At 48.2% G+C, this 19933-nt stretch overlaps 1 protein-coding gene across 1 annotated transcript in view; it reads left to right on the top strand.

The window, feature by feature from the left end:
- Positions 1–19933, top strand: part of THBS2 (thrombospondin 2) — a 227897-nt gene that overhangs the window by 97097 nt on the left and 110867 nt on the right. Inside the window, exon 4 of the mRNA XM_075339620.1 lies at positions 7805–7889. Coding sequence (XP_075195735.1) covers positions 7805–7889 — 85 coding nt within the window. The remainder of the gene's footprint in view (positions 1–7804; positions 7890–19933) is intronic.

Raw genomic sequence — 19933 nt, 5'->3', positions numbered from 1 at the left:
GGATCGCCGTACAAGGGTTAATGGATACTGGGTCTCAGGTATCCACCATCTCCGAGCAGTTCTACGAAGAATGTCTAAAGCCGCGGGTTGCCTATGACCCTGATACCGCCATCAAGATCAAAGCAGCCAATAATCTACCCATTCCGGTGACGGGAGTTGCCTGGATGAACACCGAAATCTGTGGCCAAGATCTCGGGAAGAGAGGGATAATCGTTGTCAGGGAAGGCTTTGGATCAGAAACGCCCATGATTATTGGGATGAACATCTTGAAAGACCTGAATCTGGTGTTGTTTACCAAGAAGGGGCCCAAGTACTGGCAAGAAGTGACCGCACATAGGGCCACCCGCCGTGCCTTTCAGCAAGTGGTCCGGACCTGCAACCTCCAGCGAATGACAGAAGAACAACTGCCGCTGGCCACGGTCACCGTACCCCGCCATACTAGGATCACCTTACCAGCTGGGAAAGAGACAGTTATCTCACTACCCCTTAGCACCATGAGACAGCTTGAAGGCGTGGAGGTGCTGATTGAGCCGCGCTCCCCGAAGGAAGGGAAGCTGAATCCACTAGTCGCTCGAACTCTAGCAGTAGTGAGAAAGGGAAGAATTCCTGTCAGGCTGGGCAACACGGCTAATGTGAGCGTTGACCTAGAAGCCGGGACACAGCTCGCCCGAGTCTACGCTCTAACCGAAGAGGTGAACCCTAGGAGCCCCCTCCAGTTTGTACCGTCAACAGAGGGAGATTGGACAGTGACGGTCTCTGCCATGGCCGCTGTCGCGGGTGACACCAACGCGGGGCGAGAACTACGAGAGAAGTGTCAGTTGGACGTATCCCAATACTCCAAACGGGAGGTGTCCCAGGTGGAAGAGCTACTTCAAGAGCATCAGGCGTCCTTTGCCCGGCATGACACCGACTTTGGGTGCACCACCAGTATCAAGCACGAAATCCCCACCGGTGACACTGCTCCTATCCGTGAAAGGTACCGCCAAATTCCTCCCCAGCAATACCAAGAAGTGAAAAATCTCCTGAATTCCATGTTACACGCGGGAGTGGTACGAGAAAGCCAGAGCCCCTGGGCGGCACCGGTAGTGTTAGTCAAGAAGAAGGACGGATCCCTGAGATTCTGTGTGGACTACCGCCGTTTGAATGCTTGCACCATCCGGGACTCGTACCCTTTGCCAAGGATCGAAGAATCCCTGACAGCCCTGAAGAAAGCCAAATACTTCTCTTCGTTGGATCTGGCCAGCGGATATTGGCAGGTACCTATGCATGAGAAAGATAGAGAGAAGACTGCTTTCATCTTACCCATGGGCCTGTACGAGTTCGACCGGATGCCCTTTGGTCTGAACAACGCGCCGGGGACTTTCCAGCGGCTGATGGAGCGCTGCTTGGGAGACTTCAACTTCGACTTCACCCTCATCTACCTGGACGACATTGTAGTCTATTCAGCCACATTTGAAGAACACCTGCAGCAGCTGGGCCGTGTGTTCAGTAGGTTGAGAGAACATGGCCTGAAGTTGAAACCCAGCAAGTGCCGTCTTCTGCAGCCCGAGATCAATTACCTGGGCCACCGGATCTGAGCCGAAGGTGTCCAGCCATCTTCAGAGAAGATAGCCGCCGTACGGGAATGGCCACAGCCCACAAACGTCAAGGAGGTCAGGGCTTTCCTGGGGTTGGCCGGCTACTACCGCCGGTTCGTCAAAAACTTCGCCCGACTTGCTGCACCCTTGCATGACCTGCTTCGAGGGACCACTAACAGCCCCAGAGGACGACCCATCAGCTGGGGACCCAGCCAGGAAGAGTCCTTCCAAGCCCTAAAGAGTGTCTTAACGTCTCCCCCCATCCTGGCATATGCGGACTTCAACCTGCCCTTTCAACTACACACCGATGCCAGTCTACAGGGTCTAGGGGCAGTACTCTCACAGGTACAAGAAGGCAAGGAACGGGTCATAGCCTATGCCAGTCGGTCCCTACATGAGGGCGAGAAGAACCCCACCAATTATAGCTCGTTCCGGCTGGAGCTGTTGGCCCTAACGTGGGCTATGGCGGAGAAATTTGCAGGGTACCTCACGGGGACCGAAGTACTAGTCCTGACCGATAACAACCCGTTGGCCCACTTAGAAAATGCGAAGCTCGGAGTCATGGAGCAGCGTTGGATGGCTCGGCTCTCCAAGTTCAATTACAAGATCAAATATAGGGCTGGAGCTGAGAATCAAAATGCGGACAGCCTGTCTAGAGTGTCATACCCCTTACTCAACCGAGACCGGGATGAAGAATTAGAAGGGGACGAGACGCCTGACTTTGCAAAGCTCGCCCAACAGATGGTGGATTACCGCCAGTTCGTTGTGGGCGAAGCTGGAACTCCAGTGGGAGTCGCCTTGCCACCCCAGGAGTGGTGCAGGATCCAGGACCAGAACCCTGAATGGGCTCTACTCAAACAATGGGTGAAGCGGCAGCAGAAGCCTCCCGCCGATATACGGGCACGACTGTCTACCGGGACCTTGACCCTGCTCAGTCAGTGGGACCGGCTGATTCTGAGAGAAGGAGTGCTATACCGGAAGGTTCTCTTGTCGCACATGCTGGAGGAATGCACACAAGTTGTGGTGCCTGATCAATTGGCCCGTGAGATGGTGGCCCAAGCCCACAAAAGGAATGGACACTTCGGAATAGACAAGACCTTTCGGTGGATTCAACAGTCCATCTATTGTCCGGGGCTCCGCAAGCTGGTTGAAGAAGTCTGCCAGACCTGTCGCACCTGCGAACTACACAAGTCCCCTGAGCAGCGTGCACCTGTTCAGACAATTAAAACATCCAGGCCCCTTGAGCTGTTGATGGTGGACTATCTGCTGATTGGGACGGCGAGCAGTGGCTATCAGTACTGTCTAGTCATGGTGGATCACTTCACAAAATTCGCTGTCGCTGTCGCTACCAAAGACCAGACGGCTGAATCGGCTGCTCGGGCCATCTGTCGACAGTTCATCCATGTCTACGGGTGCCTGGAGAGGTTGCACTCCGACCAGGGGGCTTGTTTCGAAGGCCGAGTCATCGAAGAGCTGCATCGGATGTATGGGATCCAGAAGTCGAGGACCACTCCTTACCACCCACAAGGGAACGGTGCATGTGAACGCTTCAACCGGACCCTACTCCAGCTGATCCGCACCTTGGCCGATGATAAGAAAGACCAATGGCCCCAATTCCTTCCTGATCTAGTATGGGCCTACAACAACCAGGTCCACTCTGTGACTGGCTACACCCCACACACCCTTCTCTTTGGCCGCCCCGGAAAAGGGGTCCATGACCTGAACCTATTCCGCCCTGGAGATGATGTCTGCCATAACTACCCCTCCTGGCTAAATGCTCACCGACAGAAGATGGAGACTGTACACCGGCTGGTGAGCCAACAAATCCGGGGCCAGATACATGCTGACCCACTCCCCGTGCAAGAGCAGCCCTTGAAGTTGGGACAGCTAGTCCTGCTCCGTATCAAGAAGCCCCAAGGGAAACTTCGAGCCAAGTGGGAGACTGAGGTCTACCGGGTAATCGAACGCCCCTACCCCAACGGGCATGTATACCGAGTGCGGGGTGAAGACAGTCGCAGCATCCGCACTGTGCACCGAAATATGTTGCTTCCCTGCCGATCCCAGCCTGACTCCCCTACCACAGTACCCGGAGGGGGTGACACTACCAACACGACTGACGTCACGGACGTTTCCCAGCATAGTGATCACATTGACTCTGAGATCGGTGACCCACCTACACAACCCAGTTCTTCCCCCGGAGTGCTGACTGAAGTGGGGCGTAAAGACAGTGACAGGGAGGGGAACAACCGACCCTTGAGACGCACTGACCGCACCACTGCTGGGATCCCGCCCGGGCGGTCTTACAGGGACCAGTATGTATGGCCCACTTCTCAACCAACCCCTGTGACATCTGCAGTCATCGCTGCCTGGGAACCGACGGTAGTTGACAGGGACTGCCAACCTTTAAGTGGGGGGGTATGTAATGGGATCAACAATTCAGACTGCATCATTAATGTAGAAATGGATTTGAATACTGGTACAGCAATTGCCCACAAGGGGGCAGTGTCAGACTGTGCAATCACAAACACAGAGCTGGGAAATCCCCTACTGCAGCTGGTGTGTGAAAACCAGGAAGAAAAAAAAGTGCGGGAAGGTTGTTCAGCTCCAGAGCTCAGCCAGAGGAGAGCTGCGTGTGGTCTCCCTGAACAGAGGGCTCTTTTGCCACCGGAGTCTTGGAGAAATCACCCTGTGGAAGTGGTTTCTGCCATTCCCGGTCTGCAGGACTTTGTTTTCACCAAGGATCTAACCGGACTGCAGAGCATCGCAACCAGAGTGTAAGTGCAGGGGCTGTGATCTCCCTTCTTCTGCTCGGCATGCCCCGGGACTAAAAGACTGATTAGAATCCGTTACCAGCGGGGGAAGATTAAAGGAAAAGACCGAGGAGCTGCATCTCTTCAGCGCTGCACCGGGACCCATCATCGTGAGACTCCAGGCCTGCGACGTGGGAGCGGCATCTTCTTCCGGGATAGACTGGTACGTGATTGTAGGGAAAGTTAGGGAAAGTTGCCGCCATTTCTTTGTTGCTGTTTTTCCTTTCTTCTTGCTGCGTACCCGGAAGGAGTGAAAATCCAGGGACTCCACTATACTCATGTGCGCAGATAGTTCGGTTGATTGTATTATAAATATGTTTCCTAGTAAAGAAATGTTACTACCGGTAAAATCTGAGTATGGGGATTTTGTTGGAATAGAGCATACACACACACCCGCGGCCCTACCACCGGTCGCTTCACTGTAACAACACAGGCATGCCTGACCTTTGTGTTTTAACCCTTACAGCATGCTGGATTTAGCTTATATAGCAAAAACTTGCTGACAGAGTCCCTTTAAGAGTGGTATATGAAATATGCACCATGGGCAGTCCCAGCACTGCAAGCTGAAATTTTGTGGCATAAATTATATAAAACTTTGTCTTTCCACAGGTTACCTTGCGCAAGCCTCACCCAACTTTTTAAAAAAAGTGCATAAAAGGGGAAAAAAATCAGATTATTCATAAGTATAGTTTGAACAAAAATATGCAACTTTTTAATGCACAAATGTGGCATACAACCTCTCATAAATTCCACCCAATGTGTACCTCCCAATGATGCTATTGATTTACTAAACGAAAGATGTGTGCTCAGCACTGCTCGTTACGCTATCAAGCATTGGGGTGCTTGGGTACTGGCAGAGCTCTGACAAGTATCGCAGGTGCTTGGATATTTCAATGACCACAATGCATAGGCTTGCTTCAATACATGATGTGTGCAGGCGCTCCAGGGACAGCCAATCTCAATCACTAAAATGGTTCTTGGACGTAGTGTGACTACAAAAAAAAAAATACCCTCCCTCCCGCCAGAAGTGCTCTGTTTATGGCTGGCTATATGTGAGTGGAGATCCAAACAGGTCAATCATTGATTTTCCATAATGCTCATTACTCGTATCAAGCTTGTCCAATTATCTGACCAGCCTGAATAGAGTCACGACTCACGACCATTTGAGCATTTTAGTGCTCGTCACTACGATAGCAATGGTTACGATTATAATCGTAACTAAATGACTTTCTGTTCTATCAGATTTAATTGGTTCTATTTTGTAGGTCTGTACCATGTTAAGTAAATCCATCAATTGATAATTATCAATTGATAGATTTACTTAACATGGTACAGACCTACAAAATAGAACCAATTAAATCTGATAGAACAGAAAGTCATTTAGTTACATCAGTGTTGCCTTCACCACGACCACATTGTTACCTAACACTTTTTCATACCCTATTCACATTTTATAAGGCTTCTGTCCCTCACGGTATGCTATCTCTCTAACTTCAGATGTTGATTGCCAGGGTCTTGTGACTACCTAAATGGTTCCTTGAAAGTCAAATGTTCCACCAAAGGTTATATCTTCAAGGGCAATGTTTCCCAGATGGCACTCACATCATGCATAGGTCAGCTACTTTGACATACACTGGTTCCCTTCTGTGTGGATTACTCCCACAGCTCCTGAGACTCACAGTAAGGGCGCTTTTCCATCTGCAATTTTATTGTATGAGTGCGATCCGATTAAAAATCGGATTGCGCTTTTACCAGTGTTAAACAATGACACAGTTTCCTCTGTCCCGTTTTTTCTCCACACGAGCGGGCTCTCGGTGCAATCACAGCATGCTGCGATTTGCACCGAGTCTCGTCTGACGTGTGTGTAAAATCGCACTTTACTCGCATGTTATGTGACTGCAGTGCGGTGCATGCAGAGACAGACAACGGAGGAGATAGGGAGAAAGTGCTCCCTCCATCTTCTCCGCTCCTGTTATGCGATCGCAAGATCGCATCACAGTCACATGACCCTCGGCTGACACCGCATCAGAGAGTCATTATCATATCGCTTCCGATGCTCCTGCATCGGAAGCGGTACGCAAGTGGAAAAGCGCCCAAATAATCACAATCGGTGATGATGCACCACACCCATTGCCATTGCTGGTTAGGTGCCAGCTCCACCAAAACTCTTGACCAGACCACTACTTTTTAATTACTTGTCTGTCAACTCAAACTAAATTTACAGGCCTCTCTTGGCAAAACAGTCAAACAGCTTTATACTTCTATAACATTTCCTCTTGGGCTAGATATCAACCCCCTCTAATTCTAGGTCCAATACCCCAACTCGGCTATCAAATGATATATTGAGTGATATGCCTGACTTCGCGTCAACCCTCCCGAATGTATGGGCTCCCTCTATATCTTCTTTGTACTAGGCATCATCCAGGCACAGCAATAAACATACACATCAATGGCGCATCAACGTCTGGAAACTACAGAACATCATATAAGTAATGCAGCAATTCAAATATACACCAGTGCTCAGAAGTAAAAGCTGAGCAGTCTCTCGGCACACCAAAGGGTGCTTTACACGCTGCGACATCGCTAGCAATAGCTAGCAAAGTCGTGCGCGATAGCACCCGCCCATGTTGTTCGTGTGACATTTGGTGATCGCTGCCGTAGCGAACATTATCGCTACGGCAGCGTCACACGCACATACCTTTTCAGCGACGTCGCTGTGACCACCGAACAATCCTTCCTTCAAGGGGGAGGTGTGTTCGGCATCATAGCGACGTCAGTGCGGCATCACTAAGCGACCACCCAATAGCAGAGGAGGGGCGGAGATGAGCGGCCGGAACATGCCACCCACCTCCTTCCTTCCTCATTGCCGGTGGACGCAGGTAAGGAGATGTTCGTCGTTCCTGCGGTGTGATGCCGCAGGAACGACGAACAACCAGCGGCAGGCACCACCAATGATATTATGAAAAAAAGCGACGTGTCAACGATCAACGATTTTTTACTTTTTTGCGATCGTTGATCGCCACTCCTTGTTATCACACGCTGCGATGTCGCTAATGGTGCCGGATGTACATCACTAATGATGTGACCCTGATGATATATCGTTAGCGATGTCGCAGCGTGTAAAGCACCCTTTAGTCCCCAAAGGGACATGCAACAAAAAGGACACAGTTGTAATGTGCAAAAACACCGCTTTCACATTCCACAAACCTTACATGCTGTTACATTGTATAATTTATTATCCAGTTTTGCTTTTTAGGAACATTACAATCTGAGAAATACATAAAGCACTATCATAGGTGTTAATAAAAATCCATGAGTTCATTATTGTTTTAGTTAATCTTCAATGTATCCAGTATTTGGTAACTAGTAGATGTATAAGCTGCAGGATTTGCTCATATGTTTTATTTTTATCTACAGGGTCTGCTTCAAAATGTTAAACTAATATTTGACTCCACAGTTGAAGATATATTAAGAAAAAAAGGTTGCCAGCTAAGCCATGCAGGTACTACTTCATAAATGCATGACCAATATTATTAGTGAAATAATAAGAGATGTAACAATATCCTGTTTTTTTTTGCAATCACCCTGAGCCTTATTGTAGTGGGGACAATATATATATATATATATATATACATATATATATATATATATATATATATATATATATATATATATATATATATATATATATATATATATTAGCACCTTACATATATAAATATCTCTTAAAATATGTTTGCACTTTGGGAACTTGACAGCATTCCCTAAAGGTACAGAGATTTTTCATATGATCCTTTGTGTAGGTCAAGGAGCAACATTTCTCCGATAGTTTCTTTGTCTGAGATCAACAGAATGTGAAGGCTTTGAGGGCACAACGCGCGGCTTAAATGTAAGTGAGAGATTAGAGGTAAAGCGATATAAATGGTTTTGTCTCTACAAGTTACAGTTTATTATTAGATAAAAGCCTATGCATCCTGTAAAGACAGGTTATTATCATTAACGATTAGGATTTCATACTCCAAACTGAGGGCATATGTGTAAATGCACTTTCACGCTCATTAAATCTTTACCTTTCTTGTAGCAATGTGTTTTGTTGTTTTAGAGAAATCCGGAGTTGAAATTGTTATGCTAATGAATAGAAAGTGTGATGTGTCAGCCCTGCACTCACAGCTCTTCTGCTTCTCTCTTTTTCCTGCCTGCATACTGTCTCTGCCTGGCAGATCACTGACACATGAGTGACCTGTCAGTCAGAGTCAGACGTCAGGCAGAAGGTGCAGAATAGAAACAGAGATGAGAAAGCTGTGAGTGCAGCCCCGCCCACTGCACTTGCAACTCATTAGCATAAAATTTAAGCTATGCATTTCTCTGATACAACAAAATGGATTTCTACAAGTAAGATAAGGATTTAGTCAGCAGTAAAGCACTTTTACATTTATGCCCTTAGTTTAGGGTATTAAATCCCGATGACAAGTTCTCTTTAAAACAAGAGAACTGACATATTCTGGTGGCATGCTAAATAATACAGCTTATAGATCAGCAGTTTTCTTTTGGGTCTCATATTTAAAAAAAAAAAATAATATTTTTCTTCCATATAGTGATTATTTACAAGGGGAAATTAGTTGTTCACACACTTTTTAATAATCCATTACAAAATGGATCTCTTTTCTGCATTATACAACCTGCAAAAGTGGAAGCTATGATGACTGATGGGAAGATCTGTCCTGACTCGTATATTTTTGTGAAATCTGAAGCATTTTTTCCTAGAAGTCTATATTGTAATGTTCCTCTGTTCATGGAAATGTACGAGTACATGAAAAAACACTGTGTTACATTTGGGAGTGTGAATCTCCTTTGTCCAATCAGTGCTGAAAGTATCAGGGGCACAACATATTGACAAGGGGAAAGGTAACACCCAGTTCCCAGTCTATTCAGAAATGTATGTGAGGAATAACAGAGGAACAAAGTGAAACAGAATTCTAAATAAAATGAGCTGATATTTTTTAAGTATTTAAGAAAACAGACTCGTCAGAAGAGCTATAATAGGTCCACTTTCTGGGAGGGTTTTTTGTCAATTTTAAATACAAAAACAATTTTAAATACCAGGAGATATCCCTTCCCAATCTCTCCTAGGAGATGATGGTAGGTTAACATTTTTCCCAGATATCACAAAATTCGCAGTCCTAGAGGTAATTTTTAGTCCTGGGTCTAATAAACTAAAGTTGCATTTTTGCAGCATGTATATATATATATATATATATATATATGTATAAATTACAAGCTCATTTTTACAGCACCAGTAAAAGCTATGAAATTTCGCAAATCTCATGCAATTGCTTGTTTTTTTTTCCTGACTGAATTGGAAAATGTTGTAAAAGGATTCCGTTTTTTCCCCATAGACTTCTATTAGCGACGGATTGTGACTGATGGCCCTGGGTTGTATCCACCGCGTGACAGATCAGTCGTTTACTGACTGACCGTCAGGCAGTAGGTATGCACAGTGTAATGTTTTTTGTGTGCGGCGGATCGTTTTTCATGATGGACTGTAAATTCAGTTCCAGCAGTAGGAACGCTTTTCTGAACGATCAGCTGATCGGCCGGCGGCCGCCTGTTCTGAACAATCAGCTGATCGTTCAGAAAAGCTGGCCGGTAAAACAGTAAAAAAAAAACAAAAAACTGATTGTTTTTTGCAGCATCAGTCACATCAGTTGTGCCACTATCTGCAACGCATCCATTGCATCACTTACACAACTGATTGTGATGGATGCAAAACAACGCAAGTGTGAGAGCAGCCTTAGCTCACATAGTGCACCACATATATAAAGGATGAGCCCTCACACAGCCCCCTAAAAACTATATGAGCCCATACACAGCCCCCTTATATACAGGATGAGCTCTCAGTCAGCCCCCTATATACAGGATGAGCCTTCACTTAGCCCCCTATATACCATTTGAGCCCCCACTCAGCCTTCCTATCTGTAATATGATCCACATGTAACAGTCTCCTACATACAATATAAGCCCCTCTATACAGTATGAGCCCTTAGATAGCCCTTTATATACAGTGTGAGCCCCATAAAGCCTCCTAAATACAGCATGAGCCTGAACTTAGCCTCCTAGATACTGGATGAGCCCCCACATAGCCTCCTATATACATTATGAGCCCCACTTAGCCTTCCATAAAAATTTTGAGCCTCACAAAGCCTCCTACGTACATTTCTGAGCCCCCACATAGTTTCCTATATACATTTCTGGGCCCTCACATAGCTTACTATATACATTTCTGAGCCCCCACATAGTCTCTTATATACAGTATGAGGCTCACATCACCTCCTATATACATGTCTGAGCCCCAACAATGCCTCTAATATACATTTCTGAGCCCCCACATAGTCTCTTATATAAAGTATGAGGCTCACATCACCTCCTATATACATGTCTGAGCCCCAACAATGCCTCATATATACACGCCTCATCCCCCAAATAGCCGCTAATATAGATTAGGAGCCCCCACATAGCCTCCTATATACATTTCTGAGCCACCACATAGCCTCATATATACAGTCATGGCTGGAAATGTTGGCACCCTTGAAATTGTTCCAGAAAATGAAGTATTTGTCCCTGAAAATCATTGCAGTAACATATGTTTTGTTATATAAGTTTATTTCCTTTGTGTTTATTAAAACAACACATAAAAGCATTAAATTGGACATAATTTCATACAAAACCCCAAAAATGGGCCAAAAAAATATTATTGGCACCCCCCAACTAAATATTTGGTTGCACACCCTTTGGAATAAATATCTGCAATCAATCACTTCCTATAGCCATCAACAAGATTCTTACACCTCTCAACTGGAATTTTGCACCACCCTTCTTTTGCAAACTGTTCCAGGTCTCTCATATTTGAAGGGTGCCTTCTCCCAACAGCAATGTTAAGATCTTTCCACAGGTATTCAATGGGATTTAGATCTAGACGCATTGCTGGCCACTTCAGAACTCTCCAGCTCTTTGTTTCCATGCCTGGATGCTTCTTGAAGTACATTTGGGGTCATTGTCCTCCATGATCTACTAAGCAAACCAAGCTTTCTGACACTAGGCACCACGTTGCAACCCAAAATCCTTTGGTAAACTTCAGATTTCATGATGCCTTGCACACAATAAAGGCGTACAGTGACAGAGGCAGCAAGACAAACCCTAAACATTTTTTGAACCTCCACCATATTTGACTTTAGGTACTTTGTTCTTTTATTTGTGGGCCTCATTCTGTTTTCATTTCTTTGTGGGTCTCATTCCGTTTTAGGTAAACAGTAGAATTAAATGTTTTACCGAAAAGCTCTATCTCGGTCTCATCAGTCCACAAAATACTTTCACAGAATGATTTTGGCTTACTCACATACATATTAACAAACTGCAGTCAAACTGTATTATATCTGTGTCACCAGTGGGGTCCTCCTAATTATCCTGCCATAGCGTTTCATTTAATTCAAATGTTGAAGGATACTTTACACTGACACTGAGGCACCCTCAATCCAACTTCAATTTTTTTGGAACTTGATTGGGACTGCTTATCCACCATCAAGACTATCCTGTGTTGCAACCTTTCATCAAGTTTTCTATGCTGTCCACATCTAGGGAGATTAGCTACAGTGCCATGGGTTGTAAACGTCTTGATTATCTTGTGTTGGACGCAACATCAAGACCTCTGGTAATGGACTTGCACCCTTGAGATTGTTAATATTTCTCAACAGTTTTGTTTCTCAAGTCCTCAGTTCTCTTTACTTTCTGTTCTCCATGCTTAGTGTGGCACATGCAGACACAGTACAAACATTGAGTCAATTTCTCCCCTTTTTATCTGGTTTCAGGTGGAATTTTCATATTGCCCACACCTGTTAGTTACCACAGGTGAATTCTAATGAGCATCACATGCATGACACAAAGTTGTTTATCCAAAATTTTGTAAAGGGGCCAACAATTTTGTCCAGCCCATTTTTGGGGTTTTGTGGGACATTCTGTCCAATTTGCCTTTTTTTGCTATGTTTATTTATGTTGTACCAATACACACAAAAGAAGTAAACATGTGAATAACAAAATATATGTAATTGCAATAATTTCCTGAGAGAAATACTTAATTTTCTGCAACAATTTCAAGGGAGCCAATACTCTTTGTCATGACTGTACATTTCTGAGCCCTAACATAGCTTCTTACATATATTATGGGCCCCACATAACCTCCTATATACAATTCTAAGCCACCACATAGGCTCATATATATGTGACGCCCCTGAGGCTTCAGTCGCCACAGAGTATTGCACCCAACATTGGGTGTAATGCTAAACCTGAGGAGGATAGTCTCGGTTTCACCACATTACACACCCAAATACACACCAGGTTGCCCTATTCCCACTGGGGACTGGGCTAGGGTCGAGTAATAAAGGGGTCGCCGACAGAGAGGCATTTACAGCATGCCCTCAACAGGGGCCCCAGTCCCACTAACCTAGGACCTGGGAGGGGAGAGGTGCAGCCAGTCGGAGGAGTCAGGAGCCAACACAACAGTTAGAGAGTTCTCCAGCAGGAGAGCAGCGGAGCAGACGTGCCTCACAGGTGCTCCGGTGGGACGGAGGAGAAAGTTCACACGGTTGCCGTGGGAAGAGTGAACCTGCACCCCTAGGAACCGACGTCACACAGGGCGGCAGAACCCTAGGGAAGATCATACTTTACATTGGTTTTCCAGAATCTGCCTGGATGGGGAAAGTTTCAAGCTTCCCTGGCCACACAGCGCCGACAGCACAGAGCCACCATGGGGCGCTGCATATGTAGTGACCCGGTCCAGATTGTGTCTGGTTCTTTAAGTACATTTACTTATATGTAATATTATGTTATATGTTATAAGTAAAGCATTTTTCATTTGCTGTGTTCTAGCACTATCTATTGGTGAAAACTGTAAGAATCTGAAGTGTGCATTGAGTGTTTTCCTATTGGCCAGTTCTTGGTCACATGGCTCAATAGGTGGAGCTATTATCCAGCCTCTGTCTGGAAAGAACTGGAATGTTCTGGTTCTGGCTGAGTCTCCTCTGAGGGAAGACATTATGTGGAGTTTCTCTTCACAAGACTCCTGCTAGTCCCGAGGCCTAGAATTTCACCATTTACTGATTTTTACAGCCAATATACTGAAGGCTTCCTATCCTGAATCCTCACTGGCCAGATATACATCTCTTCAGACAGTAGGGCATACTGAGTATATACCAGACCCTACTGCACGCAGATTGGGGAAGTTTGAGGGTCTCCCACCCCACTGCAATATTAGTGGCTTGCATGCCATTGTCCACACACCAGCCGTCCGGTCCCCGTAGCGCGCTGGGCAACTTTCTACATTTGCTTACAAGTACTGTATATGTCTTAACTAGCAGTGAAATCAACCCCAGGACTCCAGGTCTGTACAATCTTATTACTGTATCATATCTACCCTCTAAGCTCAAGAGACTCTGAACCTGCTAAAAGCATACCAGAATTAAATCTGAAACAAATCGTGCTCTTAAAAGCTCCAGAACCCCAATTGCACTTCAGCATTCAACTCCAAGCTGTATTTGCCGTGGCCTACCCACAAAAGACTGAAACATACAGTATATTCCGTGTTGTTTTCCTTTGTTCCCGCTGTATTAAAGCAACTGTTATCCCCAAGACCGTGTCTGTGGACTGTCCATCAGCTGTGGATACTGTGTGGGGGTGGATAGCAGGGAACATCAGGGCCCTTACACATATACATATCCAAACCTTCACATAGCCTCTTATATTTAATATGAGCCCCACATAGCCTTCTATACTTTTCTGAGTCCCCACATAGCCTTCCTATATACAGACATCCGATATGGATGTGAAAAAGATACCACATACTCACCTGACTCCCATTTCCCTTGCCCTCTGCATCAGTCTCTGGAGTACAGACGCTCCTTACAGCACACACATGATGATGAAATCATCGTGTCTGCTGTCTTATATGCTGATGGTGGAAGACAAAGTAAACGGCTACCTCCTCCAATGTATTCACCACTGTCTGCCTCCTGAGGATACAGATAACGGGGATATCGGGACTTGTGCAGCAGCAGTGGACAAGTAGCAGGGGAGGGCATTATGCATCCTGCCGTTCACTGCTTTTAGCCCTTTGGCTGTCTCAGTCCACATCCGGCCCTGTGACTGTTCCAGTCTGGCTCACAGGCCATACTTTGCCCAGCCATGCTCTAACTGCTTGTTACTGCAAAATAAATACTTATCGTGAGTCACCACTGAGTCGCCTTCATTATGTCTTTGCATTTTTGGCACCTGTTTATAAGATTATGCCTCTAAGCTTGTATTGAACACCATGATAATTTCTTCAGCGCTCTATTGGGAGTCCCAGACGATTGGGTATAGCTACTGCCCTCCGGAGGCCACACAAAGCACTACACTAAAAAGTGCAAGGCCCCTCCCCTTCTGGCTATACCCCCCCGTGGTATCACGGGTTCTCCAGTTTTCAAGCTTTGTGCGAAGGAGGTCAGACATCCACGCATAGCTCCACAGATTTTAGTCAGCAGTAGCTGCTGACTATTTCGGATGGAAGAAAAGAGGGCCCATATAGGGCCCCCAGCATGCTCCCTTCTCACCCGTGGATGGTGTTGTAAGGTTGAGGTACCTATTGCTGGTACAGGGGCTGGAGCCCCACATGCTGTTTTCCTTCCACATCCCCTTGTAGGGCTCTGTGGAAGTGGGATCCTGCCGGCCTCTAAGCTCTGACGCCGGGCTCCATCCACAGACCCAGTTGAACCTGATGGATACGGAGCAGGAGTACAATCAGGGACATGGCCCTGCATCATACAGGTACTCTGTGTCCCCGGCAGGCACAGACACACTCCGGGCTGGCTGGGTGTTGTGGTGCGCCGGGGACCGTAACGTTGGAGTTAGTGTTCCTACAGTTTACTGGGGGACTTGGTGTTGTGGGAACGCAGCGCCGACCCCCACTGGACCGGGCGGCGCTGCTGTGACTTGTGGTGCGCCGGGGACACGCCGACCGCGCTTTTACGGCGGCGGCGTTTATAAATCCAGTCCCCGGCTTTTGCGGCCTAGCTCCGCTTCGTTCCCGCCCCCACCCTGTCAATCAGGGTAGGGGAGAGACGCTGTTTCGCAGCAGCGACGAGGGCTGGAGCCTGATTTACATGCTCCAGCCCTCTCACTAGGCACAGAGGGAAGCAGGCTTCCCGCTATTAGTCAGGAACGCCCAGGGCCCGCCCCCCCTCCCCTCCCAGGACGCCGGCAGCCATTACATGCAGTCTGGCTGGAGGAAGGACGCAAGGCTCTGGGAGACCTGGACTAGGGGGCTTTTGGAGAACACACACCCGCTCTTAAGCGGGCGGTAAGCGGCTTTTCAGCTGGCCCCTCTAGTGCCTCAGTGTGTATTGGTGTACTGTGTCACCAGATATATATATTTAGTTATTTCTTGCACTGTGAGGTCGCTTCCTGGCTAGACCCCAGATCGCTCTGAGGAGGCAGCAACATGTCATCCACAAAACGCAAGGCTGCCAAGGCTAGGGCTGTGTACACTGCGTGTGCTGCATGTGGGGCTGCTCTACCAGCAGGTTCCAAAGACCCCCATTGTGTGCAATGCTCAGATCCGGTGCTGCTTCGCCAGCCGGAGTCCGGAGGGGTAGTGACCCAGGCTGAGACGCTTGTAAGTCCTGCCCCGGTGTCAGGGACAGACTTTGCAGTTTTTTGCTGATGGAATGTCTGTGACTATGGCAAAGATCCTTGAAACTTTGCAATCCATGTCTGGGGCTCAGTCTATGGACACGGCGAGGTCTCTGTCCTCTAATCCCCCTCAGTTGGAATTAGTCCAGACTGCAAGGGGGTCCCCGGCTTCCCAGGCTGAGTATTATGACTCAGATGATAGCCCCAGCCACCCTAAGCGAGCTCGCTGGGAAAGACCCTCAACGTCATCACACTGCTCAGGGTCTCAGCGCAATCAGTCGCCCTGTGATGCGTCTGAAGAGAGTGATCAGGAGTCTTATCCTGGAACCCCTCTCAATCTGGATACCCCGGATGGGGACGCCATGGTAAACGATCTTATCTCAGCCATCAATAGACTGTTGGATATTTCTCCCCCAGCTCCTTCTGCAGAGGAGGCAGCTGCAGAGCAGGAGAAGTTTCGTTTCCTCTATCCCAAGCGTAAATTGAGTGCCTTCTTGGATCACTCTGACTTCAGAGAATCAATCCAGAAACACGACGCTCATCCTGAAAGGCGTTTCTCTAAACGTTCTAAGGATACACGTTTTCCTTTCCCCCCTGATGTGGTCAAGCGCTGGACCCAGTGTCCAAAAGTAGACCCCCCGATTTCCAAACTTGCAGCTAGATCCATAGTTGCAGTGGAGGATGGCGCTTCACTTAAGGATGCCAATGACAGACAGATGGACCTTTGGTTAAAATCTGTCTATGAAGCTATCGGCGCGTCGTTTGCTCCAGCATTCGCAGCCGTATGGGCACTCCAAGCTATTTCAGCTGGTTTAGCAAAAGTGGATGCTATCATACATCCAGCGGCGCCGCAAGTGGCATCCCTTACCTCGCAGATGTCTGCGTTTGCGTCTTACGCTATCAATGCGGTCCTAGAATCTACCAGCCGCACCTCAATGGCGTCCGCCAATTCGGTAGTTTTGCGCAGAGCCTTGTGGTTAAAGGACTGGAAAGCAGATGCTGGTTCCAAAAAATGTTTAACCAGCTTGCCTTTATCTAGAGATAGACTGTTTGGCGAGCCATTGGCTGACATCATTAAACAGTCCAAGGGTAAAGACTCTTCCTTACCTCAGCCCAGATCAAGCAAACCTCAGCAGAAAAAATGGCAGCAGAGGTTTCAGTCCTTTCGAGGTTCGGGCAAGACACAATTCTCCTCGTCCAAAGGGACTCAGAGGACGCAAAGAGTCTCAGATTCCTGGCGGGCTCACGCACGCCCCAAGAAAGCAAATGGAGGAACCGCTTCCAAAGCGGCTACCTCATGACTTCCAGCCCCCCCCCTCCGCATCTCCGGTTGGGGGCAGGCTCTCCCGCTTTTCCGACATTTGGACGTCACAGGTCAAAGACCGGTGGGTGACAAACATTTTGTCTCGCGGGTACAGAATCGAGTTCAGTTCTCGTCCTCCAGCTCGGTTCTTCAGAACCTCCCCACATCCAGACCGAGCAGATGCCCTGCTGCAGGCGGTGGACTCCCTAAGAGCGGAAGGAGTAGTGGTTCCTGTACCGCCTCAGGAACAAGGGCGAGGGTTTTACTCCAATCTCTTTGTGGTTCCAAAAAAGGACGGCTCGTTCCGTCCTGTTCTGGATCTAAAGCTGCTCAACAAACATGTGCACGCCAGACGGTTCCGGATGGAAACCCTCCGCTCTGTCGTTGCCTCAATGTCTCAAGGAGACTTCCTTGCCTCAATAGACATCAAAGATGCTTATCTCCACGTGCCAATTGCTACAGAACATCAACGTTTTCTACGTTTTGTGATAGGAAACGACCATCTTCAGTTCGTAGCTCTGCCATTCGGTCTGGCGACAGCCCCCCGGGTCTTCACCAAGGTCATGGCGGCGGTGGTAGCAGTCTTGCACTCTCAGGGACACTCGGTGATCCCTTACCTAGACGATCTACTTGTCAAGGCACCCTCTCAAGAGGCATGCCAACTCAGTCTACATGCTACGCTGGAGACTCTACAGACGTTCGGATGGATCATCAACTTTCCAAAGTCGAATCTGTCACCGTCACAGTCGCTAACGTATCTTGGCATGGAGTTTCATACTCGAGCAGCGAGAGTGAAGCTTCCGCTGAACAAGCAGCGGTCCCTACAGACAGGGGTGCAATCCCTCCTTCAAGGCCAGTCGCACCCCTTACGGCGCCTCATGCACTTCCTCGGGAAGATGGTGGCAGCCATGGAAGCAGTTCCCTTTGCGCAGTTTCATCTGCGCCCACCTCAATGGGACATTCTCCGCCAATGGGACGGGAAGTCAACGTCCCTGGACAGGAAAGTCTCTCTCTCCCAGACGGCCAAGGACTCTCTACAATGGTGGCTCCTTCCCACCTCATTGTCTCAGGGAAGATCATTCCTGCCCCCATCCTGGGCAGTGGTCACGACAGATGCGAGTCTGTCAGGGTGGGGAGCAGTGTTTCTCCACCACAGGGCCCAGGGGACGTGGACTCCGCAGGAGTCCACCCTTCAGATCAATGTTCTGGAAATCAGGGCAGTGTATCTTGCCCTACTGGCCTTCCAACAGTGGCTGGAAGGAAAGCAGATCCGAATCCAGTCGGACAACTCCACAGCGGTGGCATACATCAATCACCAAGGAGGGACGTGCAGTCGGCAAGCATTCCAAGAAGTCCGGCGCATTCTAATGTGGGTGGAGGACACAGCCTCCACCATATCCGCGGTTCACATCCCAGGCGTAGAAAATTGGGAAGCAGACTTCCTCAGTCGCCAGGGCATGGACGCAGGGGAGTGGTCCCTTCACCCGGACGTGTTTCAGGAAATCTGTCGCCGATGGGGAGTGCCGGACGTCGACCTAATGGCGTCCCGGCACAACAACAAGGTCCCGGCATTCATGGCGAGGTCGCGCGATCAAAGAGCTCTGGCGGCAGACGCATTAGTTCAAGATTGGTCGCAGTTTCGGCTCCCATACGTCTTCCCACCTCTGGCACTCTTGCCCAGAGTGTTACGCAAGATCAGATCCGATTGCAGCCGCGTCATACTCGTCGCCCCAGACTGGCCGAGGAGATCGTGGTATCCGGATCTGTGGCATCTCACGGTCGGTCGACCGTGGTCACTGCCAGACCGACCAGACTTACTGTCCCAAGGGCCGTTTTTCCATCAGAATTCTGCGGCCCTGAACCTGACTGTGTGGCCATTGAGTCCTGGATCCTAGCGTCCGCAGGATTATCTCAAGGAGTCGTAGCCACAATGAGACAAGCTAGGAAGTCAACGTCTGCTAAGATCTACCACAGAACGTGGAAGATTTTCTTATCCTGGTGCTCTGCACAGAAAGTATCCCCTTGGCCATTTGCATTGCCTACCTTTCTTTCCTTCCTGCAATCGGGGTTGGAAAAGGGCTTGTCGCTCAGCTCCCTTAAAGGGCAAGTCTCGGCACTATCCGTGTTTTTTCAGAAGCGTCTAGCACGTCTTCCTAAGGTGCGCACGTTCCTGCAGGGGGTCTGTCATATTGTGCCCCCGTACAGGCGGCCGTTAGATCCATGGGATCTGAACAGGGTACTAGTTGCTCTCCAGAAGCCGCCTTTCGAGCCTCTGAAGGAAGTTTCCTTTTCTCGCCTGTCACAGAAAGTGGCGTTTCTTGTTGCGATCACATCGCTTCGGCGAGTGTCGGAGCTGGCAGCTCTGTCATCCAAGGCTCCCTTCCTGGTGTTCCACCAGGACAAGGTAGTGCTGCGCCCCATTCTGGAGTTTCTCCCTAAGGTCGTATCCTCGTTTCATCTTAATCAGGATATATCCTTGCCTTCCTTTTGTCCTCATCCGGTTCACCGGTATGAAAAGGACTTACGTT

The sequence above is a fragment of the Anomaloglossus baeobatrachus genome, chromosome 3 (genome assembly GCF_048569485.1).
Source record: "Anomaloglossus baeobatrachus isolate aAnoBae1 chromosome 3, aAnoBae1.hap1, whole genome shotgun sequence".
NCBI classification, from domain to species: domain Eukaryota; kingdom Metazoa; phylum Chordata; class Amphibia; order Anura; family Aromobatidae; genus Anomaloglossus; species Anomaloglossus baeobatrachus.
Note: the sequence above shows the minus strand (reverse complement) of the source record. Positions and strands in the feature narration are given on the sequence as shown.